The sequence below is a fragment of the Malassezia vespertilionis genome, chromosome 6 (genome assembly GCF_029542925.1).
Source record: "Malassezia vespertilionis chromosome 6, complete sequence".
Classification (NCBI taxonomy): Eukaryota; Fungi; Basidiomycota; class Malasseziomycetes; order Malasseziales; family Malasseziaceae; genus Malassezia; species Malassezia vespertilionis.
The window spans coordinates 572,953-599,991 of NC_079252.1; the positions used below are offsets into that span (position 1 = coordinate 572,953).

At 55.3% G+C, this 27,039-nt stretch overlaps 20 protein-coding genes across 20 annotated transcripts; 7 read left to right on the forward strand and 13 right to left on the reverse strand.

Moving 5' to 3' along the window:
- Positions 1–34: 34 nt before the first annotated feature.
- Positions 35–1,027, reverse strand: MVES1_003171 (uncharacterized protein; the record flags this gene model as incomplete). Its single annotated transcript, XM_056207986.1, has 1 exon — positions 35–1,027. The coding sequence occupies one exon, from the start codon at positions 1,025–1,027 to the stop codon at positions 35–37; it is 993 nt and encodes a 330-aa protein (XP_056063961.1).
- Positions 1,028–1,673: 646 nt separating this feature from the next.
- On the reverse strand, positions 1,674–2,987 carry MVES1_003172 (uncharacterized protein; the record flags this gene model as incomplete). The annotated part of the gene is made up of 1 exon (XM_056207987.1): positions 1,674–2,987. One exon carries the CDS (start codon positions 2,985–2,987, stop codon positions 1,674–1,676), a length of 1,314 nt encoding a protein of 437 aa, XP_056063962.1.
- A 395-nt stretch (positions 2,988–3,382) lies between these two features.
- On the forward strand, positions 3,383–4,128 carry YPT52 (GTP-binding protein of the rab/ypt; the record flags this gene model as incomplete). Its single annotated transcript, XM_056207988.1, has 4 exons — positions 3,383–3,414; positions 3,450–3,508; positions 3,538–3,689; positions 3,757–4,128. The coding sequence occupies 4 exons, from the start codon at positions 3,383–3,385 to the stop codon at positions 4,126–4,128; spliced, it is 615 nt and encodes a 204-aa protein (XP_056063963.1).
- Positions 4,129–4,139: 11 nt separating this feature from the next.
- On the reverse strand, positions 4,140–5,159 carry pan6 (pantoate--beta-alanine ligase (AMP-forming); the record flags this gene model as incomplete). The annotated part of the gene is made up of 1 exon (XM_056207989.1): positions 4,140–5,159. One exon carries the CDS (start codon positions 5,157–5,159, stop codon positions 4,140–4,142), a length of 1,020 nt encoding a protein of 339 aa, XP_056063964.1.
- Positions 5,160–5,301: 142 nt separating this feature from the next.
- On the forward strand, positions 5,302–6,569 carry fma1 (methionyl aminopeptidase; the record flags this gene model as incomplete). Its single annotated transcript, XM_056207990.1, has 10 exons — positions 5,302–5,436; positions 5,516–5,539; positions 5,571–5,722; positions 5,752–5,825; positions 5,853–5,873; positions 5,901–5,916; positions 5,945–6,016; positions 6,046–6,226; positions 6,256–6,282; positions 6,312–6,569. The coding sequence occupies 10 exons, from the start codon at positions 5,302–5,304 to the stop codon at positions 6,567–6,569; spliced, it is 960 nt and encodes a 319-aa protein (XP_056063965.1).
- Positions 6,570–7,130: 561 nt separating this feature from the next.
- TAH18_2 (NAPDH-dependent diflavin reductase) lies at positions 7,131–8,953 on the reverse strand (the record flags this gene model as incomplete). Its single annotated transcript, XM_056207991.1, has 3 exons — positions 7,131–7,697; positions 7,724–8,471; positions 8,502–8,953. 3 exons carry the CDS (start codon positions 8,951–8,953, stop codon positions 7,131–7,133), a joined length of 1,767 nt encoding a protein of 588 aa, XP_056063966.1.
- A 130-nt stretch (positions 8,954–9,083) lies between these two features.
- MVES1_003177 (uncharacterized protein) lies at positions 9,084–10,473 on the reverse strand (the record flags this gene model as incomplete). Its single annotated transcript, XM_056207992.1, has 2 exons — positions 9,084–10,099; positions 10,269–10,473. The coding sequence occupies 2 exons, from the start codon at positions 10,471–10,473 to the stop codon at positions 9,084–9,086; spliced, it is 1,221 nt and encodes a 406-aa protein (XP_056063967.1).
- Positions 10,474–10,607: 134 nt separating this feature from the next.
- PRE9 (proteasome endopeptidase complex) lies at positions 10,608–11,375 on the forward strand (the record flags this gene model as incomplete). Its single annotated transcript, XM_056207993.1, has 1 exon — positions 10,608–11,375. The coding sequence occupies one exon, from the start codon at positions 10,608–10,610 to the stop codon at positions 11,373–11,375; it is 768 nt and encodes a 255-aa protein (XP_056063968.1).
- An 85-nt stretch (positions 11,376–11,460) lies between these two features.
- Positions 11,461–11,834, reverse strand: PBP2_2 (PAB1 binding protein; the record flags this gene model as incomplete). The annotated part of the gene is made up of 2 exons (XM_056207994.1): positions 11,461–11,699; positions 11,729–11,834. The coding sequence occupies 2 exons, from the start codon at positions 11,832–11,834 to the stop codon at positions 11,461–11,463; spliced, it is 345 nt and encodes a 114-aa protein (XP_056063969.1).
- Positions 11,835–12,080: 246 nt separating this feature from the next.
- NHP6 (Non-histone chromosomal protein 6) lies at positions 12,081–12,431 on the forward strand (the record flags this gene model as incomplete). The annotated part of the gene is made up of 3 exons (XM_056207995.1): positions 12,081–12,237; positions 12,267–12,388; positions 12,420–12,431. 3 exons carry the CDS (start codon positions 12,081–12,083, stop codon positions 12,429–12,431), a joined length of 291 nt encoding a protein of 96 aa, XP_056063970.1.
- Positions 12,432–12,513: 82 nt separating this feature from the next.
- MVES1_003181 (uncharacterized protein) lies at positions 12,514–13,473 on the reverse strand (the record flags this gene model as incomplete). Its single annotated transcript, XM_056207996.1, has 3 exons — positions 12,514–13,104; positions 13,131–13,289; positions 13,321–13,473. 3 exons carry the CDS (start codon positions 13,471–13,473, stop codon positions 12,514–12,516), a joined length of 903 nt encoding a protein of 300 aa, XP_056063971.1.
- A 59-nt stretch (positions 13,474–13,532) lies between these two features.
- Positions 13,533–15,761, reverse strand: MVES1_003182 (uncharacterized protein; the record flags this gene model as incomplete). Its single annotated transcript, XM_056207997.1, has 1 exon — positions 13,533–15,761. One exon carries the CDS (start codon positions 15,759–15,761, stop codon positions 13,533–13,535), a length of 2,229 nt encoding a protein of 742 aa, XP_056063972.1.
- A 93-nt stretch (positions 15,762–15,854) lies between these two features.
- MRD1 (Multiple RNA-binding domain-containing protein 1) lies at positions 15,855–18,325 on the forward strand (the record flags this gene model as incomplete). The annotated part of the gene is made up of 2 exons (XM_056207998.1): positions 15,855–16,682; positions 16,835–18,325. 2 exons carry the CDS (start codon positions 15,855–15,857, stop codon positions 18,323–18,325), a joined length of 2,319 nt encoding a protein of 772 aa, XP_056063973.1.
- A 44-nt stretch (positions 18,326–18,369) lies between these two features.
- Positions 18,370–18,964, reverse strand: MVES1_003184 (uncharacterized protein; the record flags this gene model as incomplete). The annotated part of the gene is made up of 3 exons (XM_056207999.1): positions 18,370–18,589; positions 18,616–18,696; positions 18,723–18,964. 3 exons carry the CDS (start codon positions 18,962–18,964, stop codon positions 18,370–18,372), a joined length of 543 nt encoding a protein of 180 aa, XP_056063974.1.
- Positions 18,965–19,038: 74 nt separating this feature from the next.
- Positions 19,039–20,637, reverse strand: RPN3 (26S proteasome non-ATPase regulatory subunit; the record flags this gene model as incomplete). Its single annotated transcript, XM_056208000.1, has 1 exon — positions 19,039–20,637. The coding sequence occupies one exon, from the start codon at positions 20,635–20,637 to the stop codon at positions 19,039–19,041; it is 1,599 nt and encodes a 532-aa protein (XP_056063975.1).
- Positions 20,638–20,757: 120 nt separating this feature from the next.
- MVES1_003186 (uncharacterized protein) lies at positions 20,758–22,479 on the reverse strand (the record flags this gene model as incomplete). Its single annotated transcript, XM_056208001.1, has 1 exon — positions 20,758–22,479. One exon carries the CDS (start codon positions 22,477–22,479, stop codon positions 20,758–20,760), a length of 1,722 nt encoding a protein of 573 aa, XP_056063976.1.
- A 1,198-nt stretch (positions 22,480–23,677) lies between these two features.
- On the forward strand, positions 23,678–24,614 carry PCT1 (choline-phosphate cytidylyltransferase; the record flags this gene model as incomplete). Its single annotated transcript, XM_056208002.1, has 3 exons — positions 23,678–23,825; positions 23,898–24,135; positions 24,206–24,614. The coding sequence occupies 3 exons, from the start codon at positions 23,678–23,680 to the stop codon at positions 24,612–24,614; spliced, it is 795 nt and encodes a 264-aa protein (XP_056063977.1).
- A 52-nt stretch (positions 24,615–24,666) lies between these two features.
- On the reverse strand, positions 24,667–25,161 carry MVES1_003188 (uncharacterized protein; the record flags this gene model as incomplete). Its single annotated transcript, XM_056208003.1, has 2 exons — positions 24,667–25,042; positions 25,070–25,161. The coding sequence occupies 2 exons, from the start codon at positions 25,159–25,161 to the stop codon at positions 24,667–24,669; spliced, it is 468 nt and encodes a 155-aa protein (XP_056063978.1).
- Positions 25,162–25,266: 105 nt separating this feature from the next.
- Positions 25,267–25,662, forward strand: NdufA6 (ndufa6 NADH-ubiquinone oxidoreductase subunit; the record flags this gene model as incomplete). The annotated part of the gene is made up of 1 exon (XM_056208004.1): positions 25,267–25,662. The coding sequence occupies one exon, from the start codon at positions 25,267–25,269 to the stop codon at positions 25,660–25,662; it is 396 nt and encodes a 131-aa protein (XP_056063979.1).
- Positions 25,663–26,106: 444 nt separating this feature from the next.
- SIT4 (protein-serine/threonine phosphatase) lies at positions 26,107–26,924 on the reverse strand (the record flags this gene model as incomplete). Its single annotated transcript, XM_056208005.1, has 4 exons — positions 26,107–26,169; positions 26,201–26,490; positions 26,519–26,660; positions 26,688–26,924. The coding sequence occupies 4 exons, from the start codon at positions 26,922–26,924 to the stop codon at positions 26,107–26,109; spliced, it is 732 nt and encodes a 243-aa protein (XP_056063980.1).
- Positions 26,925–27,039: the final 115 nt, after the last annotated feature.

Below are 27,039 nucleotides of genomic sequence, written 5' to 3' on the forward strand. Positions count from 1 at the left end.
GCAATGGCCGCGCGTGAGATTGCGTGCGATACGTCTAGAGGACCATGTCCATCCAAGCATTCTGCAGCGCATTAGGCTCTGTGAACGGCAGGTCGTTTTGAGAAGCAACGGGACCGATGGCTACCAACGGCACTTGCCAATCCTTTGCCAATGGTAAAAGAGACTCTTCTGTGCTGGTACTGTACCCAAAGGCGGGAGTAGGACACGTTGGATTCGGCACAGAAGCGGCGCCATGTACTTGTTTGAATATGGCATCTGGCCACGGCATGTAGTTGTACTGCATTACCGGCTCGGATGCTATAGCCATGCTCCGCTGATGTTCCGCAATGGTCCCGTCGGCACTGAAGTGGCACAAGTTGGGGCTCACCAAGGCATTGCTGAAAGAAAATTCCTGGGGTGTGCTATTCTCAGAGATGGGTGCTGGTACGCAAGGCGACGGTGCATGTGTGGAAGCCTTGTTGGGTTGCGCCGCGTCTTCCTTGTTCTCGGTGCAAACTTTGGAGGGCGTGCTCTTTTTCCCTTTTCGCCTCGGTTTGTAGCCAGCGCGCGCATACTCCTCGGGAAATGCGTTGCGGAAGCGGTCGCGAACGTCGGTGGATCGCCTCCGGTTTAAAAACACGGGATCACGGGTAATGATGGCCCAGTGTGCGCCGTGTTTTCTGTAGCCTTGCAAAAGTGCTTCATCTTCCTCTACCGTGAAAAAATTTCGCTCCTTTGCTTTGCCTTTCTCAAAAACGCTGCGGACACCTGGTGCTCGCCCACAAGATTGGTTACCCTGGTATGTCTTGGCATTGGAGTGCATCTGGCGGTATGAGTCCGGAACGCCCGTCCGGAACCAGTCTTTTAGATCACTAGGCGAGCGGCCCTCAAAAGACAGCCGTAATTCTGGGTCGGATAAAATTTGAGCCCAGCTGCCGACGCCATGCTTATTGCAGCCCTTGACCAATGCTTTCGTCTCGTCTTCTGTCCACTTCACCTTGGAACCGCGATTAGCGACCGCGTCGTTCCGATCAGGTGGCCCATTCATTGCTGCAGATCTGGGTTCGAGCAATGCTGATAAAGCATAGTGTGGTCTTCCCCACTATTTCAATCAATATTTTGGTATGTGTACGAAAAGGCAACACGACAGCACTGCTCTGATCCCAAGGGTTTTAAAGCGCAAGAGAGGGGGAACCTAGAATTCTGGGCTTGCTTAGCTCGATGCCATGCAGTATAAACCATAATTGGATATGTGTTATAATCTTTTGCATGAATATGCGCCTATTCGCACGATCTATCTGTAAAAACCTGTAAAAGACAAGATGAATTTCTTGACGCACACAATAGGGTGCATAGTTGGGCTGTGCTGCTGGCCTATTTTACGCGTATGCACGAAATAGTATCCGAAAGACCTTCTATTGGACCAACTAAGATGAATATTAAGCCGTCGGAAAAGCGGGGATAGACTTATCTCCGTTGCCCGTATTTGTCCGCGCATTTCAGATTCAATAAACGTGCGCGCGGGGGCTAAATTGAGTGACAAATTCTGAAAACGAAGGTGGTGCGTGCGAGGCGAAACGTTTGCGCAACAGGAAACCAAGGTATATTTTGCGCCGTATCACGGGCAGCTGTAAAATGTTGAAATACGGACTAGGATATTTGCAAACTAATGGTTAGCAGCCAACATTTCATGCTCATGACACGGGCGTCTCGGCAGGGATCTCCAAAGGAGCCAGCGAGTCTGCCAAGGCGCTTTGTGCATCCTGTGTTTCCCGTTGCACTTGTGCATCCTTTGCGTGCTTGGGCGAGTCCGGAGAAAAACAGGCAGGCTCGTCCTGTGCCATGTGCGCTGCTCTTTCTGGGTCGTGTTCTGCGGTAGGTGGGTGCGTATGTAGTGAAGCCAAAAGCTGCTGTACTTTTTGTGCTTGTTCCAGGCGGTCCTCGGAGGGCGCTGGGATCGCGTCATGTCCTTGTGCCGGCAGCCGGACCCAGGGCTGAGCTGCCGTGTCCATTTCCGAATGGCGCGCACACGCTTCTGCTGCTGCTTTTGCCTCGTTCCGATTCTTTGCATCGGTGACGAGCGCGACAGTGGTCAAGTCCCATGCAAACTTTAGCTGCAGTTTTCCGCCAAAAAAATCCGTATTATTTAGGGCATCATTGGCAGCAATGCAAGCGCGACTATCCCAGTATTCCACAAACTGAGTATGGTCCTGATTTTTGTACTTTCTCATATCCCGAATGTCGCCAAACTGCCCAAAGTGTGCGCGAAGCGCGTCGTCTGCAATAGGTTCCTGTGCATCTCTGACCAACAAAAAAAGTGTGCCCTGATTCTTCTCGCGGTCACAATGCTGCTGCTGATCCTCTTCCTTGGGAAGACTGTAATGCACATCGATGGTTCGCCCAAAAAAGGATCTACGATGCATCGTCGTTTTCGCCTTCTCTGCAGCACGGATGTCAAAATATGTAACAAACAAAAGCCCACGTCGATGAATCAAATCAAACCACGTCTTTATCTCACCAAACGAAGCAAACTCGGATCTAAATTCGTGGCTGCCCACTTCGAATGCAATGTTGCGCACAAACAGCGTGCGACACGGCTTGCTGTCCTCCGGCCGCTCGGCATTTGGGTCTGGCTGATACACGCTTTTCGCGGGACGGTTCCTTGGCACACGCCCATTTCCCCGGCCGCCGCGACCGCCTCGCCCATAACCTTTTCCACGACGTTCCTCGTGCGCAAAAGTCTGCGGAGAATGCACGGCCGGAACGGGCGAATACGGTTGCGCTGGTGACGCTCCGCCGTACGGAGGAAATGACCATGGCATCGGCATTCCTCCATACATGGGCGCCTGCGGATGAAAGGCATCTGTCGTCAGCAGTGTTTGTGCGTACACACCTGAAGAATACATAGGGTTATAAGGGCGGTGCTCTGGCACGCCGGGCATCATAGGCATTCCAGCCCATGGCGGCATAAAACTGACACCGTTCGGTGCAGGCGCAGCGTACTGCATGAAACCGGAGTGCAGATCTGCAGTGCTTGCAGCGCCTCCGCGTTGCATAGCTCGTCCGCCGCGGCCACGCCGGTTCAGTCGTCCCCTTTGGGAAGAGTCTTCGTATCCCCCATAAGGATGCTGACGTTTCATGTCAATTATGTGGTATAACGTGTGCCTTTGCAAAAAAAAAAAGCCTTTGTCGGAACAACGCCGAGTTCGATCTTTTGGCGTTGGCCCCGGAAACCAATGGACGCGCCGCGTAGCTGGCGTCGGGCTGGGCTGTATATTATGTAATACAATGCGTCGCTGGGACCGATCGTCGAGGCAACGCTCCTGTCGACCAGAATGAGTGGAATTGTGAGCTTCAAACTTGTTCTGCTGGGTACGTGGATGCGGGGATTTTGTGAGCTTACATGACAGGAGAGTCGTCTGTGGGAAAGTCGAGGTACGCGGGGCTGAGTAGTCGTTATTAACAGCCAGCATCGCGCTGCGCTTTGTCAAGGACCAATTCGATGATTTCCGCGAGAGCACGATTGGAGGTGTGTTTGGCGCTACCAGCTAACGTCAGCTGCATTCCTTACGCAGACAGTGCGTCGTGATGAGGATACGACTGTAAAGTTGGAAATTTGGTACGTGCCTGCAGCCAAACTCATTGCAGGGATACCGCTGGGCAAGAGCGATACAAATCGCTGGCACCGATGTACTACCGAAATGCACACTGTGCAATTGTCGTGTACGATATTACAGAAGAGGTATGGCGTTATTTTCTCGGCTCACTAACCCGCAGGAATCGCTCGAGAAAGCAAAAGGCTGGATCCGCGAGCTCCAGCGCCACGCCGATGCCAACATTGTGATTGCGCTTGTCGGGAACAAGCTCGACCTGGGAGATACACGGCGTATGATCTCGACCGAAGATGGCGCCAAATATGCCGAGTCTGAGGGTCTCATGTTCATGGAGACATCGGCCAAGACACCGACAAATATCACCGAGCTCTTCGATGCGATTACAAAAAAACTGCCTTTGGACCGTGGGATGGGCGCGGCACAGAAGCGGCAGGCGGGCACGAATGCAGCTGCCGCTACACAGCAGGGCCGTGGCACTGCACCTGTGCAGCTGAATGCTGCGCCACCGAGGCAGGAAGACGCTTGTGGTTGCTAAATAGAATACCGCTATCCCAACTCGAATCCCAGCAGCAGGTTATCGATAATGCGTGTGCATGGTTGCTTGTCGCTTGCATCGTTACGGATCCATAGTGCACCGCTCAGGATCGCGCTGCGCGCTGAAAACGAATCTTGATCCAGTGGCGCCAGAGTCGAGGGATCGTTGAGCAAGAGATAGTCAAGCGCGACGCTCGCATGTGCAGTATCCGACTGTGCGGTAAGTGTGGCGTTTCCTAGTTCAACGACCCGCGTCGCCGTGTCCAAAGTTGTGCGCACGCGCGCGGCAGTAGACACGGATGGATCTGCGAGCAGTGCCTCCCACGTCTGCTTGCCGGCGGAAAGTGCCTTGTAAAGCAGCGGCGCGGCGGCGCGGCCTTGCGCATTCAGGTATGCATTCCGGCTGCTCAGTGCGACATGGTCAGCTGGATCGCGCGCTGTAGGAAGGACGCGCACATTGTGTGCGCCGTGCGGATAGCGGAATAGCAGGTCGTCTGTCAGCCGGCGGATCACGATCGCTTGCTGGATATCTTTCTGACCAAAGTAGGCCTTGTCTGGCATGACGATGTTGAATAGCTTGGTGACCACCGTCGCAACGCCGCGAAAAAATGTCGGCCGCGTTTGTCCTTCCATTTGGTGCGAAAGGCCTTTGACTTCTACAAAAGCGCCGACCTGCTGAGCCACTTCCTGGGTGAATCCATGCGGGTACACATCTTTTACCGTGGGAATGAGCACCGCAAGACGGCCTCGCGTTTTCGCTTTCGCTTCTCGGGCGTGCAGCTGCGCAAGGTCGCTGTCGAGCGTGCGGGGATAGTCGGCCAGATCTTCGTGAGGCGCAAACTGTGCGGGATTAACAAAGACGGACACAATCGTCATGTCGTTCTCCGCGAGGGATGCGTCGACAAGACTCAAGTGTCCTTCGTGCAGTGCGCCCATCGTCGGAACGAATCCAACGGACTGCCCTTGGCGAATAGATTCATCGCGCCATGCCCGATACGGCACTACACCGTCAAATACGCGAACCGGGTTCATAGCTAAGGAGCTGTACGGTCTTATCGTCGCGCGCAGAGGTATACGCGCGACGGAAGAAAGGCGTTGTAGCGGTGGAGTGCGCATGCAACAATGACCTCCACATTGCGCGCACACACTTGTTTTCCTTTGCTTTGTCGCGAGCATGACGGAACTGTTCGACCCCTGGGAGAAAGCTCGTAAATTCAAGTACTCAGGCACGATACGTGCGCTCTATCCCCTGAGCCCTAAGACCAAGATGCCTTCTTCGATCAAGCGGCCAAATTATGGACGCGAAGCCGTATGTCATACGTCAAACCATGTACTAACTGCAGCTATTTCCGTCCCGCAAAATACGTGTAAACTCGCCCGATGACCAGGAGGGTGTGCGTGTTGTGGCCCAGGTGTGTATCTGCATTCTCATCTGACTGTTAGCTCGCGCGTGAGGCACTCGAGGAAGTTGCTGCGATTGTGCGGCCAGGGATAACCACCGACGAGCTCGACCGTGCGCTCGTGGCGGCAGCTGTGAAGCGGGGCTGCTACCCGAGCCCGCTCGGATACCATGGATTTCCCAAGAGCGTGTGCACGTGCGTATTTGACATGTACTGACGCACAGCTCGTTGAATGAAGTCATTTGCCACGGAATTCCAGATCAGCGCGCGTTGCTCGACGGCGATATTCTCAACATTGGTACGTCCGCCGATGCGCTGACCTCAGATGTGACGCTTTATCATAACGGTATGTACTAGCGATTGCTGACCACAGGGTTCCACGGCGACTTGTATGTTTCTACGCACAATTAACCCTAGGAACGCAACGTACCCTGTCGGCGACTCGGCGCGAGCGAACGAGACAAACATGCGCCTGACCCATACCGCGCGGTACGCACACGGTCGAGCGCTAACGCCAGCACGTGTCTCGATGCGGCGATTGCCATCTGTGGCCCAGGGATGCCGTACGCAGAGATTGGCCATGTGATCAACCCCATTGCGGAAAAGAACGGCTGCGTGGTAGTGCGCGACTACACTGGCCACGGCATCGGTCGCGTTTTCCACGGGCCGCCGAGCATATTCCATTATCCAACCAAAAAGGTACGTATGCATGCATTCGCTCACACTAGGCCTATGGAATCATGCAGCCCGGACATGTACGTTTTTTGCCCACAACTCACCGCAGATTTTCACGTACGCGACTTGCAACACTAACAGCAGTATTGAACCAATGATCAACCTGGGAACGGAGCTACGGAACATCGAGTGGCCGGACAACTGGACCATCGCGACTGCCGATGGAAGCTATTCTGCTGCTGCAGAAGAGACATTGCTCATCACTGAAGACGGTGTCGAGATCCTCACCGCAAAAGGCGGCCCCCAGCGTCTGGACACGACCGCGGCACGCGAGCGCCAAATGGAGGCGCGTCGTGCGCGCAAATAGTCACGTGATATTACCGGCCGACATAGAAGCGAGCAGTGCCGTGATTTCTCAGCCACCATCGTTCAGTGTGTGTAGTGCGGACGAGGACTAACGCAAAGAATCATGGTTCTCGGTACAGTTCCCCCAATTACCGGCATGCTCCGCAAGAAGCTTTTCTTCGACCTTACCCTGAGTCTGGGTAGTGGTATGATTTTCGCCATGGGATTCTGGTGCGTTGCTTTTTGCACTTCGTTGCTGACACTAGGTATGGCATCCACGTACCCCGCTCTCGCATCCGTGCGTAACCATTCTCTGCATCCACTAACATACAGGTGACCAATACTACGCGAACCTCTCGGAAAAGAAACAAGCCGAGGAGGGCGGAAGTGTCGAGATAAAGGTTTAACCTTAGCATCTAATATACATCCCTCTCATTACCAACATTCTTCCTGCCATCGGCGCTCGCTTTCCAGTACAGAAAAAAAGCGCTGAGCCTGTTCATTTTCCATATGCCCGTGTGTGACAAACACGTCTTGAATCGCCTGCCGAACCTGTTCCGGCATGCGTCCAGATGATCTGGTGTCAGAGTGTGCAAATTACGTACCCGCACAAGTATGCCATCCCGCGGCGCAAGCCAAGGATCTCCCAGACCAGTGCACCTTGCTCGCGCAGCACATCTTGCACATAGACTTTTTGCTCGTGATCGCGACTCGCCGCAATAAAATGGACGAGCTCTTGGCGAAGTTCTCGATCCTTGTCAGCCAATGGCATGTCTGCGGTTCCTAGCATCATATTCCATGTACTTGGAATGCGGCCTTGTACGAGCGCCGCCCATTCCGTATGAAACAGACAGTCCCGGTCCTTGTAGCGACAGCCAGTGAGCACGACATTGTCGAGCTCCGGCGGCTGCGCGACGATACGCTCCTGTATGATCGATCGCAGCGGCGCAATTCCTGTGCCAGGGCCAATGGCAAGCACGGGCATCGGGGTTGCAGGCATGAGCAATGTTCCTTTGAGGATCCGCAGCGGCACCACGGAGCCCACCGGTAATTGCTTCAGCCATTGACTGCACACGCCTTGACGTGGTTTTTGCAGGCGTGTCTTGTACTCGACTAATGCGGCGACCAGCTGAATGCGATGGGCAAATACCTAGAATTAGTGTGCATAGAACGTACCGAAGGAGCGCTTGCAATGCTGTACTGACGTTCGCGCATGAGCGGGAAAAGTTCCATGACGCAGTTTATTGGGATATCCAGGCTCTTGAATTCGTGCAGCACTTCTGCCATCGTGCGTCGTACACGCTGCGCATATTCGTACATATCCTCTGTGCCTTCACCTGGCTGCAAGAATTCTGTCAATTTCTCGTGCTCAAGGTGATCCGGCGGCGAAAAATGCTGAATTGCCTCAAAAAATGAGCGGCGCGGCACGGAAAAAGGGTCCAGAAAGTCGGTCAGAAGCTTGCGCAGTGTAAGGCGTCCGGATGCATTCTCCCGCGAAAGCATGGGCGGAAGCGGCCGCGCTGGTGTTGTGTTGGTGAGCGTGAGTAGACGATCCGCCTGGTCAGTCCAGTGGAGCCTTTGCAAGAGGTGTGCTACATCTTCTGCATTGTTCTGAGGGAATAAGCATACGACGTCGCCAGCTTGGTATGCAGGTAGCACAGTCTCGGGAGGCAAATCAAGCTCAAAAAGGCGCACATCCTGCCAGTGGTCTGCCGCAGTCATGCGCTCATTCTTGACGACGGTGGCATACATGCCCTCAAACTCTGCATCGTGCTCGGCGGTATACGGTGTGCCAATCTGTACTTGGATTCGTGGGGGAAGTGGGATGTTGGGAGGTATGATCTGCATCCCTGGTGGAAGCGGCATGGCCGATTCCAAATGATTTTCGAGCTGCTCCGCCCATGGGAGAAACGCGCCGTCGATGCTGTCTGTTTAGTGTTCAGTAAATACGTACCCCAGATAGTGCTGGTCATCTGCCTCACCATCTTCAAACCATAGATGCGCACCAAGCCCTTTCATCCGCGCAGTCAGCAAACGTGCCGCCCGGCAGAAGCGCTTGTAAGTTGAATCGCCAAGCCCGAACGTGGTGAACGTCACATCAGATAAGATATCCACTGGCAGGTTCTTGCGCAATAAGAAACGCCAAAATGGACGCGCATTAGGCGGAAACTCGCCATTTCCTGAGGTCGCAACAACAAAAATGAGGTACGTTTCCGAGATAAGGTCCATCTTGTCGTAGTCGGCTACATTGTACAGGCGCACTTGGATGGCGCGCCGATATGCGATGCGGGCAATTCGCTCAGCGACTTCTTCTGCATTGCCCGTCTCGGTCGCGTATAGGATTGTAAGTTCACGCTGTGGCACTGTGTGCGGCGCTTCATCTGCACCGAGCATACCCGACTGCATGCGCCTTGATGGAGCGCCGCCGGAAGGAATCAATGCTTTTTTAAAGCACCTCCCTCCACAAGGCAGATTGGTCCATTTGGCCAGATTTGCAGCGCGAAAATTAGCAGACTACAAAAACAGTACAGGACGATTATTTGAGCATCTTGCCGTCGGCCCACTCCCTACCGTCAATGACAGCCTCCCATGCAAGCATGTCCTCAAAAAACTTCTTTTCCTCGGGCTTGCTCAGTTCGAGCGGCGTCACATCGTAGCTCTCGATATCCGGAGCGCAGCTGAGCACAGGAACCCAGTCCTTGCCACGGACCATGACGACACCGGAAATGGTGCTGTCGTTGGCCTTGCCAAACACACCGGCAGTGCCCATAGCGTACTTGCGGCAGCCCTCGAGACGGGTGAAGAAGCCGCCAATCTGGTTAGCGCTCATGAACACCTGCGTGAGCTCGTCGTTGTACTTGAAGTCGAAGCGCCAGATGCTGTAGCCATCGGCATCGAAGTGCTCGTAAAACCAGGGGAGCGCCTTGGCACGCGTATCCTCGTTGGAATATACGCGCTTCCAGTCCTCCAGGTTAAAAGTAGACTTTGGTAACGCATCCAGCGGGTTCTTGGGCTTTGCGACGGGCTTCTCTTCATCGTCGTCTGCAGCAGCAGGAGCAGCAGCCGCAGCAGGAGCAGCAGTTTCCTTGGGCTTCTCGGGCTTCTTCTCCTTCTTCGGGGGGACGAACTTGGCGTCCTCCTTAGCAAACGGAATAGGCGTGGTGAACACGCCGCTGAGCGCACGCTGATTCACTATCAACTGCACATAGCGGAGAGTGTGAGGGTACTTGGCACGCGAAGCCTCGCCAAGCAGCTCGGTGAAGACAGCGTATACGTTGGCTGCTACTGTCAAATCCGCGCTCGTGAGGCGGTGGCCAACGACAAACGTCTGCGCGGCAAGGTGCTGCTCGAGTTCGGTAAGGCCATGCTGAAGAAGTGCAGAAGCACGCTGCTCAGCAGTCTTATTGTAAGGGACGTCACCGTTGAAGAGGCTGTGCAAGTCAGAGAGTGGCATGAAGATTTCGTTGTCGGCAAAGTTGATCCACTGGTCGACCTTGGCCTGCGATTTGAGATCGGTGCCATTAAGCTGATTGTTGTCCGAAAGAGCGGCGACTGTTGGTTAGCATATGTGCACTTGGAAAAGTGTTGGTGTGTGTATGCATGTATCAGCCAAAAACCACAATGTGCAGGAGCACAACCCTCGACACATAACATTAAGCCAGGGATAACTGAATTATAGACATCCTTTGCATGCATACACACACATTGCCACAATACGTACTATACTTGACAATCGCGCGCGACTCGGTCAGCACGAAGCCGTCGGTGCCCTCGAACTTGGAGACGAGGTTCTCGGGCTTACCAGCGCCAGCGCTCGGCTGCGCAGGCACAATGTCGACTGCGAGGCCGTTGGCCTTTGTAGCAGCAGCGCATCGCGTGGTCCTAGGGTCTGCAGAGTCGCCGAAGAGCTTTCCAATGGAAGACATGACAATTGTCGTGGGTCAACCTACACGTCTTTTTCTTTCCTTTTTTTTTGCAGCAAGGTCATCAATGCCACGTGCGCAAACGCTGCGAGGTGATCGGGCCGACGCGTATCCAATCCTTTCTTGGAATCGTCACCATGTCGCGCAGGTACGATTCGAGGACAACGACATTCTCTCCTGAGGGGCGCCTGTACCAGGTTGAGTATGCGATGGAGGCCATTTCACATGCAGGCACCGTCATCGGCATTCTTGCCAAGGACGGTGTGGTGCTTGCCGCGGAGAAGAAGGTGACGAGCAAGCTGCTCGAGCAAGACAAGAGCTCCGAAAAAATCTTTCAACTCAGCGGCAACGTACTTACCGGTGTAGCTGGGCTGACAGCTGATGCAAACTCGCTGGTGAACTATGCGCGGAATGCCGCACAAAACTTCCTTGTCTCATACGACGACGAAATGCCTGTCGAGCAGCTCGTACAGCGGGTGTGCGACCTAAAGCAAGGATACACACAGTTTGGTGGCCTGCGTCCATTTGGTGTATCTTTTCTGTACGCGGGGTATGACCCTCACCACCGCTTCCAGCTGTACCAATCGGACCCCTCGGGGAACTACTCTGGCTGGAAGGCGAGCTGCATTGGGGTGAACAACGGCACAGCAACTAGCCTGCTGAAACAGGAATACAAGGAAGATATGAATATGCAAGAGGCGCTCGGCATGGCTGCGCGGACGCTGAGCAAGACGATGGACACGACATCTATGGAAAGTGACAAGCTCGAATTTGCCGTGCTCACTCTGGGCTCGAACGAGCACGTCCAACCGCATATCCTGACCCCCGCTGAGATCGATGCTGTGCTTGCGCGGGAAAAGCTTTCCAAGTCGGAGACGGACGGCGCGATGCGTGTAGATGCATAGACACATTTCGAAATTTACTACCTGACTATCGCCGAATGCCCTGGGGGCGTGGCGGAATTCGCCCTCGTCTGTTTTGTGCTGCGTGTTAGTGCTGCGGAAACGTACCGCGTAGGATTGTTGCGCGGCCGCGTGCGCTTCCAATGCCGCGACCCTTCATCGCGTTCGGGCCAACACGCTTGAACATGGGCGCTTGCTGCAGCATATCCGGGACAGCCATAAACCGAATCATATTCCCACGAATGTATACACTGTTGAGATGCGTCTGCTTCCCATCGCGCGCCGTCACGGCGACATCCTTCATTGTCACATTGAAGTTGTCCTCAGCTGTTGTGAGCTCGTCCAGACGCACATACCATCAAAAAGGCGACCACGGTAGTTCGCGCCACCCTTGAGCTCGATCGTCACAATGTGGCCGACCGCCTCATGGAGGAGCTTCACCGGAATTCCTACAGTGCCCATGGCGCGAATGGAAGCTGCGATTTCCTGCGTCGCATAAAACTCACGTGACGCACGCGGCGCCTTGCACGCATGTTTACCGGGGCGGGCTATGTGGAGTCCCTAGGCGGCCCGTCGCGTGTTGCAACGTTTCCGCTGACGCCCACGTTACTTTACTAGGGTGCCTCAAAAAACAACGCGCGTCTTTTCCTTTCATTGATCACTGTAAACTACCAAGTACGTGTACAGGGTTGTATACTAACGTCCAGCATGCCCAAAGATCCTAACCAGAAGGTTGCTACCGGTGGTCGCAAGACGAAGGCCAAGAAGGACCCCGCCGCGCCCAAGCGGCCGCTTAGCGCATACATGTTTTTCAGCCAGGACTGGCGCGAGCGCGTGAAGGCAGACAACCCCGAAGCTGGGTTCGGTACGTACACCACTCGGTGCTGACGATAGGCGACGTGGGCCGTTTGCTGGGGACCAAATGGAAAGAAATGGGCGACGAAGAGAAGAAGCCGTACGTGGAGAAGGCCAACAAAGACAAGGAACGCGCCGAGTCTGAGAAGGCTGCGTACAACGTACGTAAACTACCACTCAACTGACTCGCAGAGCAAGGCTTAAGCGCACGCCGCTAAACGCGTGATTTCGCACAATCCGTAATTGTCTGTACTTTTCTTTCCAATCTAATCTCGCAATGCAATAACTATCCAAACATGCGCTCGAGAGACTCTATGCTCTGCTCGTACACGGTAAATACAATTCCACCGCTGAGCATAAGACGCGCAAGACGCGGCGTAGCGCCGCGCCAGAATGCCAAGACGCCCTCCTGGCGCAGGATCTGGAAAGTACAGTCGAATGTACCCTTGTACAGCGTCCGTGCTTCAAGCGACTGCATGCGCGTTTTGATTACATCGAGCGGCATCGTGGCGTACACGGTGACAATTCCAGCGATGGCACCGATCCCAAACGTAATGCCGCCCGGGAGGGGCTGGCCCGGACGCGAGGAGCCTTGGACAAAGTTGCGCAGGGTCGAGTAGGTGCCAAACCGCACCGCACTGTTCGCGCCTTGGCGGAGCATCACTGGAATGAGGCCACGGTAGATGCCGTGCAGCCCTTCATCGCGGATGATGGCCATGGAGCCGCTGACCAGGCCCGGAGGGTACTTGGGCTTAATGCGCTTCTGATCGTCGATCAGCTTCGTCTTGATGGTCTCACTCGGCGTCACGGCGAAGATAGCTTCCATCATACCCGCACCAAGCCCGGAGAGCAGGCTACGTGGTCCACTCAGCTTTCCCTGTTGTCAGCATGTTATCGACGTACGTCTTCATCGCGGAGCATCGACTTGAAATAATCGTAGGACAAAAATCGTACACCCGCTTTGACAGCATTACCCACGACTAGCGCACCACATCCACTGTAAAGACCCGTAATGCCATGATCGCGCACCGTATCGCGAGCAATGGCCAGCGGATTGGGAGGCTGCGGTAAGCGACGAACAAAAAAAACGCACCTTGCTTCCTAATTTGGTCGCAAACTGTGATACCGTCTTGGTATACTCGATCGGATAGGTCGCAAATCCTTCCACCGCACCGGCAAATGTACCGCTCGCAAGCGAGAAAAGGGGGTTGGTTTTCTTTAGCTTTTCACCCTCGGTTGCGGCCATGGTGACGGAGACGGAAACGGTGTGGAGGATCCGTGTGGAGCCATTTTCCAGCTACGGCATTACTCTTCATACTGCGCATCTATACGTGACGAGCGGGAAAAGCGCTCGCTTGCGATCGTCGAGGTAGATAGCTCAGAAATATCCGTGCGCCGCAAAGCGGTGTGCACAGACTCCTTCTTCCCGCTAGGTTGGTTTGGCGTGGATGCATGCTCAGTGCGGTTCGTTACCGATCCCAACGCCGCGCGATTTGCACGTCGGGGCCGCTGTGCAAGCAGCTCCCAGTATGCGGGCGCACGCTGCGTGCCGCGTTTCAGCATATCCACTTCCTGCTGCTTCGCACTGAGTGCCAAGGAAAAATTAAGCGCCTCTTTGGAGAGGCGGTCGCACTGCTTTTCTAGTTTCACAATCTCTAGACCGCGGTGCGCGACATCGTGCTCGAGTGCACTTATGCGGCCACGCAGCGTATGTACCGTCGCCAGCAGTTCTGCACTTGCCTCTTGTTTCGCAGCAGAAAGGTGCAGGATCGCCTCGGCCTCCTCGGCAACGTGCGCTTCCAATTCGTCGCGCCGCGCCTCAGCTTGCAAAAGCGCCTCGTGTCGCTCGCAGTCCTGCGTGTGCCACTCGGCACGCTCTCGTTCCATGTCAATCTCTGCTGCCTCTCGCGCGGCTTGCAGTGCGCTGATCTGCGCGTGCAATGCCTCGGTATCGGAGGCTTGGCGCGCCATGTGCACGCGAATATCCGCGTCCCGACTACACATTTCCTTGGTCTGTGCAACCGCAGCGGCGATACGACGCTCCATCTCGTCCACCGCGACGCCATCTGTCTGGTCAGTGGGCGCGGTAGCCATGCGAATTTCCAAGTCGCGGCGTTGCATCGCGAGCGACTCGCGCTCTTCTTCGAGCTCGTCGGTCGGCGCGGTAATGCGCAGCTGTTCTTCGAGCCGTGTGGTGAAGGACTCCAGCTGTGCCTGCATCGGGACATGCGTCGCATCGTCGCGCTGCTCGCGATTTCGTACAAAGTCAAGTAGCTGCGTCTCAAAAAGCTGGATCTTTCCGTGTGCTTCTTGCAAGTTTGCGCGCAAGAGCTGATTCTGGCGGTGCGAGCGTGCAAGTCGGTGGTGTAAAAAGACGGTCCGCTCCGAGTGTGTGCGGTCGAGCGCGGCGACTGTCTCGAATAACTCGTGTGCGTCGACACCGCCCAGCTTTTCAATGGAAATGAGTTTCGTGGAGAGCTCGCGCACATCAAAGGGGATGAGCCGGTGCGCTTCGTCTTCCTCAAGCTCCTCCTTCTCGCTCAGGTAGCTCAGCTCTGGCGAGGTTGAAAAGCTATAAAAGCTCGAGGTAAAGCTCGAGTCTTTGGACGCAGTCGCAGCGTACGGCGACTTGGAGGACATTTTGTTACTAGAAGGCGGCGATGGGCGGTGCAGCTCCAAAGCTGACGATGGCGTATTTGGCAGTGTTGCAGCGTCGGTGCGCTCAGGCGCCACTGTATCGGCGGGTGCAGACGTGTGAGAGGCGGGAGATGGCGTTTGAGGCAAGGAGGCATGTACCGGAAGAGTGTACTCCTCGAAGACATTTTGTACAGCATCTGCGTCGTTGGGAGCCGTTTCATTATCGACATTGTCTTGTGCCTCGTTGCCCGATGCCACTTCGCGCGCCTCGTCTCGACTGAGCTCTTCCAACGCACCTACAGCTGCAGGCGCAGGCGCAGGTGCAGGCGCAAATGCATCCTCGTCCTCCCTCTCCCGCAGCACACGCACGGTCGGCGAGGAGTACGATGCTCGACGCTGCATACCAAGCGGCCCTGGGTGTGCCGACACGTCCGGCGACGAAGTATCCTCACTATGGTCCAAATCATCCACATGAACCATCCTTGCAGGGCGAATTGTATCCGGCGTATCGCCCAGCTGCATACGCCCTGGCGTTTGCGGCGGCAACGAGCTCTCGTGCCGGGAAAACGAGGTGCTTGCATCCAAACCAGCCAGTGCGTCGCCTACCTCGCGCTTCAAAAAACTCTCTGTAAAACTCATTTCCATAGACTCGCCTTCAGACACATGCATCGTGCCTGCGCGCTCGTCCCTATCGGCAAGCTCCATGCTTTTGCTCCATGCAGCCTCCTCCACCAGCGCCGTTCTCGACTGGACACTGCTGAGCGACGCAGTCAAGAGACTTTCTTCTCCATCCTCGTACACACGCACGCCAAATTTAACGCTGCTGCCCGTGCCAGGCGTGTGTGGCGAGCGCAAAATGCCGCTTTCTCGCGGCTGCTTGGGCGTTTGCAGGGCCATATGCAAGCGCAGTACAACACAGCGGCGCGGCGCACGCGTCACATCACGTGAGCGTATTGGTGGGCGCGCGTTTTTTTCTGCGCCCTTGCCGACATGTCGCGCCTGATTGTCAAGGGCTTGCCGCCCTACCTGACAGAGGCGCGTCTCCGCGAGCACTTTGCACAGAAAGGCGCCGTTACCGATGCGAAGCTCATGAAGCGCCCTGACGGTACCTCGCGACGGTTTGGGTTTGTGGGGTACCGTTCGGACGACGAGGCGCAAGCCGTGTGTGCGTTTTTCGACAAGACGTACATCGACACTGCGCGTATCAACGTATCGATGGCGAAGCATATCAACGACGAAACACTTCAGAAACGGCGCAGTCAGCAAGAAGAGCCTGCGGAGGTGCCACAAAGACGGGAAAAAAAGGGCAAAGGCATTAGTGCCGGGGCGAAGCATGCGTCGTTTGACGAATTTCTTTCTGTCATGGCGCCGAAACTGAAGCGGAAGTCGTGGCAGAACAATGAGGATTTCGATCAGATTGCGACGCCTGCACCGACAGAAACAGTGCCTGCGAAGAAATTAAAGAAAGCTGCAAAGCATGAGGCGGCGCAGCCGGCGGCGCCGTCCGACGAAGCGGCCAAAGATGATACCCTTTCTGATCTTGATTACTTGCGACGCAGGATGCGCCACAGCGTTACCGGCGGGGAAAAGACAAGAGCGTTTGAACAGTCCGACTCGGAAGAGGAAGAGCAAGAAGACGTAGAGTTTGCCGCAGCACAAGCGCGGCGCAAAGCACAGCTGGAGGAGGAGCAGCGCAAGGACGAAGAGAATGTTGATACCATTATGCAATCAGGCCGCCTGTTTGTACGCAACCTGCCATTCTCTGCGACAGAAGAGGAACTCGAGCATTTTTTTGCGGGATTTGGCGCGGTGAACCAAGTGCGTATACAAAAGAGGGGTGTGCAGCGGGCAATGATGATCTTCAGTATAGGGACAACCGAATTAAATTGCGGAGAACATGCTGGGAACTATGATAGTAGATATTGCTGAGCCCGCACACGCCCACCCTGCTTTTACAGTACTGACAACAGGTCCATATCTCGCTCGACCCACACTCGAAAGCATCCAAAGGCCTCGCATTCGTCACCTTTGACGATCCAGCGCATGCCCTCGTTGCCTACCGCGCGCGCGACGGCGCCATTTTCCAAGGACGTCTCTTGCACGTTTTACCCGCTGTGGACTTGCAGCCAAAGCCACAAAGCAGCGCTACTCTGAAACAGAAGCGGCACGAGGCGCGGCGCACCACGAGTGGCCGGGACTTTAACTGGAGCATGCTGTACATGAACAGCGATGCAGTCGCCACGTCGATTTCTGACCAGCTCGGCATCCCCAAGACCGATATCCTGACCTCCGACGAGGCCGGCGCCAGTCCCGCCGTGCGCCTTGCGCTTGCCGAGACACGCGTGATTCAGGACACAAAGCAGTTTTTCGAAGAGAATGGCATGCAGCTCGAGCACTTGCATGACGTGCGTGAACGCAGCGACGATACGATCCTTGTCAAGAATATCCCCTACGGGACCAGCGGCGAGGAACTCCGCGCGCTCTTTGCCCACTTTGGCGACGTTGGCCGCGTTTTGATTCCCCCGTCGAATACCATCGCCGTGGTAGAAATGCCCATCGTCGGGGAGGCGCGCGCAGCATTTCGCGGGCTTGCGTACAAGCGATTCAAAGATTCGGTGCTGTACCTGGAAAAAGCGCCGGCTGCATTCCTGCCCAAGGCTGGCGCTGGGAAGCACGAGACCATCTCGGCGGTGCAAGGCATTCGCGCGCCCGATTCGAGTCGTACATTGCTCGACACGCCTGCTACTGCCGATGCAGGTACGACGTTGTTTGTAAAGAACCTGAGTTTCTCCACTACCAGCGCGCGTCTTGCCGACGCGTTCCGTGGCATGGACGACTTTGTTTTTGCGCGCGTTCAGACCAAGCCGGATCCCAAAGTGTTGGGCCGTACGCTGAGTATGGGCTATGGATTTGTCGGCTTCCGCGTGCTGGACAGCGCCAAGCAAGCGCAAAAAGCCATGAACAATTATGTGTTGGACGGGCACACACTTGCGGTCTCCTTTACAAAGCGTGGCCACGACGCCGACGACAGCAAACCGCAACGCGCGCCAAGCGCCAAGATGCTCGTGAAGAACGTGCCGTTCGAGGCGACAAAGAAGGATCTCCGCGCGCTTTTCGGTGCCTATGGCCAGCTCAAGAGCGTGCGTCTTCCCCGGCAAGTGCATGGTCGCACGCGTGGCTTTGGCTTTGTCGAGTTTGTCTCGCGACGCGAGGCCGAGAATGCCATGGCTGCTTTGCGGCATACCCATTTACTCGGCCGCCATCTCGTCCTGGAATGGTCCGGCGACGACGATACGGACGGTGTGGATGCTTTACGCGAAAAGACGCGCAAAGCGTATGTGACCGATGCCCACCGCACTGCCGTCACTGGGCAGCGCCAAAAGATTCGCATGGGTACACAGCAGATTGCGGACGCGGTCGCGACATCGCGTGCCTCGGAGGACGAAGAGGAGAAGGAGTAGTATGTAGGATACTGTATTATATTTGCGCAACGTTTCTATACCCGTTATACTTGGGGCGTTGTGCTTGTACCCTCCTCTGTCTCTTGCATCTCTTCTGCAATGCTTGGCGCAAGCGCAGGAAACGCGTCGGAAAGTGCGTCGCCGAGCGCATTGCGGAATGCCAAGATGGATGTATGCTGCCCACGCGAGTACTGGTTCTCGCTCACAAGCCTGCTTATGAACGAGCGCATATGACTGTCTGGATTGCGCCCAATATCGACAAGACTAGCGTAAGTCACTCTTCCACGTACTCGACTGCGTCTTTTGGCACCAGTGTATGAATATGTCCCCGCATAGCATCAATATCTGCTAGGCGTTTTACAATCGTATTGCTGTTATTAGCTACATCGATACGCACATGCTCTCTCCAATATGCGCTCCTCCACTCGGCCGTACGTCTGCGGCACGCGCCGAGAGATCGTAGAGTGCATCCACTGCCGCCTTCGTCCGCGTCGCTAGGTCTATACGCACAATTTCGTCCACAGGCAAATGTGCACGCGCTTTATGCACATCAGTAAACACTTCCGCAGGCTCTCCCGTCGGTGGCGGCGATGGCGATGCGGATGTCGGTATCACACGCGGCTCTTGCTGCGACGCCATGGCCAGCGGCAAGGAACGTGGAGGCTGGAGAAAAAGTGGAGGCAAACGTCGACAGGACTGCTGGGCTAGTTACGCTACGGCCATTCTTCGTCGGACTCGTCCATGTCGCCATCTACGATCTCGTTCGCAAGCTCACGCTCACGCTCCAGTGCCGCAGTCGCAGACGCCAATTCAGCGCGGTGACTCTCGAGCGAGTAGCGCATTGCCTTGACACTGTCATTGTGCAGCTGCATGCAAAAGTTGATGCGCTGCTGCAGCTGCGCCTGTGGCTCGTTCGTCGCGTAGACATCAGCAGCCTCGTTAGAGACCATGATTGCACTATCGTGCTCGACCATTGCATCAATGACTCCATCGCGAATAGCTTTCGCAATCACATACTCGGCGTCCTCCTCCGACTCAAGCCGAAGTTTGCGTGTGATGTCTGCGAGAGAGATGCGCGAGTATGCAAGGGAAATGCGCCGGATACCCGTTTTGATGACATTGTGGCGCAGGCGCAGAATAAGCGAGTAGGTCTTGTCGCGCTGGAAGAGCTCCTGATGCTTTTGCAGCGTCTCTTGGAAAAGCGCGAGGTTACCAGCACGCACCGCCTGGACAATCGGCAGGTAGACCGCAAGCGCGCGGCGCAAAAGGGGAATACGGAATACGGAGCGCTCGGGCAAGTCGCCCATGAGCAGCTCGACGATGATCAAAAATTTGTACGCGGTCTGCAAAAAGCCCGCGGCGAGTGGGTTGGTATTCGGTTCTTTGGCAGCCAGAGCATCAGCAAGAAGACCTTGCTGGGGCGCACGGCGAATAGCTTGCTGGAAATGCGCACGTGCGTCCGAGTAGTTTAGCTGGAGTGCACGGATGCGACCCACATAGTAGTCGTAGCGCGCCACTTGCGCATTCGACGCCTTGGCGCGAGGAAACGGCGCACGGGAAACAAATTTTTCGGCCTGGTCGTACAAATTGCTCTCGACAATGTAGAAGCGCAAGAGCAGATTTTGCACTGTTGCGTTCGTCTCGCTATCGTGACGCAACGAGGCAGTGCGCAGCAGCGCAAGCAACGAGTCGCGCAGCGGCACAAGGCCGCCCTGGCACACTTCGTAGCATCTACCGAGAAAGAAGGCGAGTTTGGCGACAAGCAGGTCGAGCGAACGCCTGTTTGCACGCACGGCATTGTCCATGGCTTGCTCGCACAGCGCCTTGGCCTTTTCGGCGCTGCCTTGGTCCAGTAAGTAGACAGTCACAAGAAGAGACAGGTAGGCAGTGATCTCTGGCATGGTCTCGGGCAAGGCTTGCATTACTTGTGTGGCTTCCGCGCGTCGCGGCACGTCTTCTGTCTTGGCAGGCTCCTGCGGCATGTCTTCGTCCATCACCGCCGCCTCGGTTTTGGGCAGATACGGGGGCGGCATAAGATTGAGAAGCGCGGTGTGCGCACCCTGATCAGGCAGCGTCTCGGACACTACAAGAGCGAGCACGTCGCCGTACACCTTCAGCTCGCGGCGCACGTACGGAAGAGAGCGAAGTACACGCGCCGTGTAGCGCTGCTCCACATGGGCAACACTGCGCCTGATCATAGCGAGATTGTGGCGTAGGAGGGCAAGCAATTGTGTTTGGGCATGCTCTGCAGCTTGCTCTGGCACAGGTGCCGCCTGCTTTTCGCCGCGCATTGCTCCAGTGCTGGTCGGCATGGGAATCGCAATGAATGCCGCGCAATCGGCCGCGCGGCGTATGACTAATCATGACACAACATTATCCCAGCTCTTGGATCCCCATCATACATATATAATTACCTAAAAAAGTCATGTTCGTTACATCTTGTGCAAGCTTCCCAGTGATTCACGTATCGCAAGGTGTGTGGCAGTAACCACGACAATATCACGTAGCTCTTCGCGCGAAAATCCAAGACTGTCAATGCCAATACCGCTGAAACGCAGGTCAGGGAGCGGATTTGGGAGCGCCAATTGACACACGACCAGAGGATGGTGCGGTGCAGGTTTTAGCTGGCCAATCGGGATACGCGTATCTGTGTCAAGTACAATGTAGCATGTCCAACTGGCATAGGAGAACCTATCGGAATCGCCCAAATCGGCGCTTGCGGAGCGCACCTTGGTGCTTGTGTCGCGCAATCGCACATCATTTGTATCCTCTTCAGCATCGGGAAGCTCCACATCCCTGACCCACTCAAAGTGGGGGTTGATTGTGTGCGGATCAAGGTGCTTCACGGCCGCGCCCATCCGGTTGTGCACATTAAAATGCGTCCATACATTGGTGAGGATCAAATGCGAGACCAAATGTTTCAGCACTTCCTCGTCTAGCTCGCCGCCATTCATGCTCACGGCAGTATCTAGCAGAGGCTTGGGCACGTTTATCTGCATGAGCTTCTCCGTGTCGACACGGCGGTCAAGGCGCTTGATTTTCCAATGGTATGCGGTCGTCAGCTTTCCATGGGCAACACCGGCGCCAGGAGAAAGATGCGACACGATATGCGAGGCTGGGCGATTCTGTTTTGCATAGTTCTCCGCAGCGGCCTGGTCCAAAGTGCCGCTCCTGTCCAAGGGAATACTGCTCAACGAACTCGTTTGCGCGACATGATCCTCATCTTGTCGCACATGTTCATTGTGCTGGCGCAAATGGTCGCCAAACCGCCGGATGCCGCGAATAAACTTGACGCGCAGCTTTTTGCGGTGCTCGTCACCTTCATGTGCGCCATGCGCCATCTCACTACTAGATTCTTGGCCATGGTCCGTGTGCAGCTCGTCTTCTGAGGTAACGGCACGACTCATTTTTTGGCCACGATCCATGTACACGATTTCGACGGGCTGTAGCACGCCGAAGTCGGCAATTTCGATCCCGCGACGTGAAAATTTTGCGACTTGTTGATCCGTTCCCGCATCCACCATGTGCGAGGCGCGGATCGAGTGAAAGTCGAGGGTGTACAAGGGGATCGTACGACGCGAGCTATGGCCACCAGAGTTGAGTGAGATGTCAGAAATGCCCGAGTGGCCCGATTTTGAGGAGGAGATGGAGTTTGTCCTGCTGCAGGAACGGCCGTTCTCGGAAGTGCCTGCATGCGAGTTGCTCTGGGACCCGCCGCTTTCTGCTTGTTTCTGTTCCCCTGCGCCTGCACTTGCGTTCGCGTGTACACTGGGGCTCAGTAACTGGATTTGCAGGTTATAGGGGTGCTGCTGCTGCTTTTTGAGGCTTGGCTGGACCACGATCAGAACTTCTGGTCGCGCTGGCTTAGCCCGAGCCTCGCCCTTCTCTACCGCTTGATTTCCCAGCGCTCCATGCCTCTCAGCGTCGACCGAATCTGAAGGTGGCAACCGCATAGGTGAGACATTCTCGCGGCGATCGATGGGCGTTTGCAAGCTCTGCGTGGAAGACTGCCTTGCATCGCTCGCCGCAGTGGCGGGCGAGTGAAACGCAGAAATGAGCGGATCCATCTCACTCACAATGGAGCCCGGCATCAACTTGCTAGGCTCAGTTTGCAGACGCGGACGGACCGCAACTGGCGATGCAACTTGAGACATAGTTGAATCCCTTACTGCACAGTGTATATCCAGCGCTTTCCTGAAGTCAGGGAAGGGCGCGCGGCGGCAATTAATGAACCGAGACGAGTGCAGCACCTAGCGCAAGTCTAACCTGCCTGTGTAAAAATGGACCGGCGTCAACTTATTATTTCCGCGGTTCCCGAGGTTGCACGCTACGTCACCGGGGACTTTCCGAAGATTGCTGAGTCATCGCACGATTTAAGATCGCGCCAAGAGTTTGCGGTGAACAAGGGTTATCGCCGAGAGGCAAACGTTGCTATGTACACTTTCTAAGGACGTGCCAGCCTCAAGAAGCTGTTGGGAAGGACAATCCTCCGACGCCAATCCCTTTTGGCCCAAAATGCTGCAGGTTAGCCGCATATACTGTACATACCTTCGCGTAGCACAATTTACACCACGTGTTGGGAAGTCCTTGCTCCGCGATGTCCAAGGGGCCTTGGTCAACTTTGCCAGTGTCGAGCACAGCGCTACAGCCGTCACAGCGCAGGCATGCACGGTGCCATTTTCGGCCCGTAGCTTGGCGTTGCTCGGCAAAGTCTGCTGTTAGTTGTGCTGTTTGGCTTACGTACACACTGGCTTGGTACACCGCGCACATAGCGGCGTGCCGCCGATCACGGGCGCACTGGGCACCGACAATGGTATCTGTTTCTCTGCAGATGCAGGCGATGCTTTGCTTGTGTACTGCCACGAAGATGCAGCTGAGGTGAGGCGCGGATCCCGGCGCGGAGAAGGCGTTGCAGGTGTTGAAGGCGTTGTACAGATGCTTGAGGTAGAGTGATTATGTGGCATGTGCGGCATGGAACCTGTCAAAGGTAGAGGCTGGTGGCGAGGGGAATTCGATGTTGAAATGCTGCGCCGCTGCGCCGCTGCATCGATGTCGGGGCGAAGCGGCACAGCGGTGCCAAAATTGTTCCGGCCCTGCCCCAAATGGGTTCGATGGCAATTGTTGCAAAACGGCTTGCCTTCGTGCTCCAGGAGAGAGACACTGTCCAGCAGTTTGCCGCACACGACACAGCGTAAACAGTGTCGGTGGTAAGGCAAAGAAAGTGGACCAATCACCTGCTCTGCAGCATATACTCGGTCGTTGCAGCGAGGGCACCGCGGCGCCTCCACGACAAACCTTGGCGGCATCGCTCCAGGAGCACTGCATTCTCAACCAACACATCATGTCGCAAAAATGAGTCACGTGACCGTACGGCTCATGCACGATATTGCACGTGAAGGCACGTGCGCCGTGTGCGCGGCCGTGCCAACGCCGTTGCAGTGGGCACTCCTTGCAGTGGGCGCCGTAGCGAATATTGCGTTGTCGGGCGCACTTAATCAAGGTAGCATGGGCCACACACAGATGAGTACTGTACAGAATTTTGCGAATGGTCATGATAATTTCGCATCTTCAGCTACACAAGGGCCTAGAGACATTCCAATGCAATCCTATCTGGATCTCATGGGTCTTCCGCACAAGGAAGAACCCAGGCATCCTGTGGCGCCGGTCTCCAGCGAGGAGTCGATTTGCGAATGGGTACACAACGCGATTTATAATCCGTCCCCCGAGCGACCCTATTTGATCAACAAGCCGCCGACTGACCGGCCTGTGCGTATCTACGCGGACGGCGTTTACGATCTTTTTCATTACGCGTGAGTACACCGGAGAATCTAACCAAAGTCATGCTTTTCAGCTGCGCCAAGCGAAACTGTCATTTCCAAGTGTATACCTCATCGTTGGTGTCGTATCTTCGGAATTATGTACAAAGCACAAAAACGCGCCGCTGCTTGACTCGCAAGAGCGGTACGCGGCGCTGCGAAATTGCCGTTGGGTGGACGAGGTGCTGGAGGATGCGCCTTGGGTGGTTGACTCCGCATTGCTGGAGAAGCTTAATATTGACTACGTCGCACACGACGAACTCCCGTACGCACACTCTACAAACGGTGGAGACACTGCAGACGTGTACGACTGGCTTAAAGTGGCTGGGAAATTTTTGCCTACTCGGCGCACAGAAGGGGTCAGCACTAGTGCATTGGTGGCGCGCATCGTATCAATGTACCGTGCTGGTGAGCTGAACGGCAAACTTACAAAGATGGGCGAGTATGACATGACGTGTGACGTGCCCAACTAATAGAATACACTCGTTCTTTTTGTGTACGCAATATAATGGTATCCTTTTTTGTTTAGTCCCTCGGCGACACTTGCGTCTCTGCTGGCGCATCGTCCTCCATATTTGCAGGACTTGCACTGCGGTCCTTCGGGCGCCCAACTTCATCGTTCCAGCGAGCGGACTTGTCATGGGGCGGAGTTGTTTGTTCCGCATCGCTGCGCCGCTTGGGTGATGGCGAGTACGATACGCCCCGCGCGCTTTGTGGATGACGCGAAGCAGGCGCGCTTTTCGCATACTGCACATCCAGTGTATATCTGCCGAAAGGGAGTCCATGAAGCTCATAATAGGCATCCTCGGCATCCTGCAAATCGGCGTACTCGACAAATGCATACCATGTCGATCTGTGCGTCTTCGGCGTGGGAATATCGCAGCGCACAAGCGGGCCAATCCTAACGTCAGCTGCTAAAAATACATACCGCTCAAAATCGTAAGCCAGCTCTCGCGCAGGCATTCCAGGCGGGAACCCCGTCACATAGAGCGTTTTGCGCGGCGTTGGTCGCTCCGACATGGTCCGTGTCAAGTGCCAAGTCGTGCGCAATGCGCCGGCTGAATCCACGTGGCATCACGTGCAATCAAGAAACCACCTGCTGCTTTGCTGCTGACAAACTCGACGATGGCAACGATCCCGGCTCGTTTGGCAAAGGTGTCGCAGGTGTCTGCGAACTTTGCGGACGCACAGAGGCGTGCACGCTCACTGTATCGCGACTTTTATCGTGCAGTCCCTGAGATTTGCGCATTGTATCCGTTGGATGTGCCACCAGCCATGGTGCGCGCCAAGATCCGTACCATGTTTGAGCGCAACCGCGACATTCGCGACGTTGCGGTACTGGACGTACTACTGTTTCGAGGCTACCAAGAGTATCAGGAGACGCTGAATGCATGGAAACAGACAACGCACGTTATGAAATGGTTTGCCGAGGAGGAGGCACCTCCGAAGCCGAAAACCTTTTTGGATAAATTCTATGCTACTCGCGACATAGGCCGCGGTCCGACTCACGAGGGCCTTTAAATTTTACTAGACCCATCCACCTTTTTTTCCGCGACTGTGTAGGCGCGGCGATGCGATATGCACCCGTTGGGAAATAGATATACAATATCCTATGTACTTTTCGTGCCACCCAAATTATAAAAAGTATTGTGACGCGGTGCTACGCGCAGGAATCGTGCGATCCTGTTCGGGTACTGTGGTCAGCGCTGCAATGGCACGTACCAGCATCAAAAATTTTGAAGTGTGTAGCGCCGAACCGACTCGCATTGCTTCCGGCTTCGCTCCAATCGTCGCTTTTGTCGTGGTGCGCCTCTGCGGCCAGTGAATCGGCGCTAAGCAAGTCGTCCACTTGGAAAATGGATGCAACATTTCCGCAGCGGTAGCAGTAGTTTGGCGCTGACCATACAGTCACAATGTTGTCGTCATGCATCATTTTGCTGGGGTTAGTGCCACACCGCGCACGTACTATCCCTCTTGCACAAGCTGGTGTGCGCGCGCAATCAACTCAATCCCATTAAGGTGATTAAACTGCTGTGAGTGTGCACAGAAAAAAACATACCTCTTTCGTCACCATGCGGCCAAACAGCCACCCAGCGCCGCGTGGACTGACGCTCCATGTTTCGATGTCCTCTGGATCCGACCACATCAAGTCACAAAAAGGGCCCTCGTGCGGAACTTCCTGGACGCGCATAATCGTGCGGATCTGGTCCAAGGATCGCAGTTCAGGGCTGAGACCTCCGTGCACGCAAAGCACGCGGCCATCGATAATTGCTGCAATGTTGAGGTAGTCAAACACTTGACAGCAGTTCTTCCACACGGTCGCGCTCCCGAATTTTTGCATGCATTCGTCTGCGGTTAGTGTGAAGCAGCCACGTACCATAAAAACCGTACACCTGTGTGATTTGCCTACTCTCATGGTTGCCACGAAGCAAAATTATGCGATTTGGGTACCGTGCTTTTAGCGCCATCAGGTACGAGAACGTCTCGAGACTAAAATAGCCACGGTCTACAAAGTCACCCTGCATGTGAGAGTATTAGAGGCGTACCATAAATATGTATGACGTGTCTGGCAAGTCACCTCCTACGCGAAACAGCTCCAGCAGATCCCAAAACTGACCGTGAATATCGCCACATACGGTGACGGGGCTCGAAACTGGCTGGATGTTGCTTTCCTCCATCAAAATATTCTTTACCTGCTCGCAGAGCGCCTTCATGTCTGCCTCTGGCAGGTATTTGCACTCGCGCAGTTGGGCGATCCAAGTGTCCGGGTTGCCAACACCCATATTGCTGTGCTTGCGCGGCGCAAAAAAAGGTAACTAATCAATTGCGCAGGTGATTTTCGCAGCGCATAATTCCAGGTCGCGCATGGATGTGCCTTTGCTTGCACTGCAGTGGTCG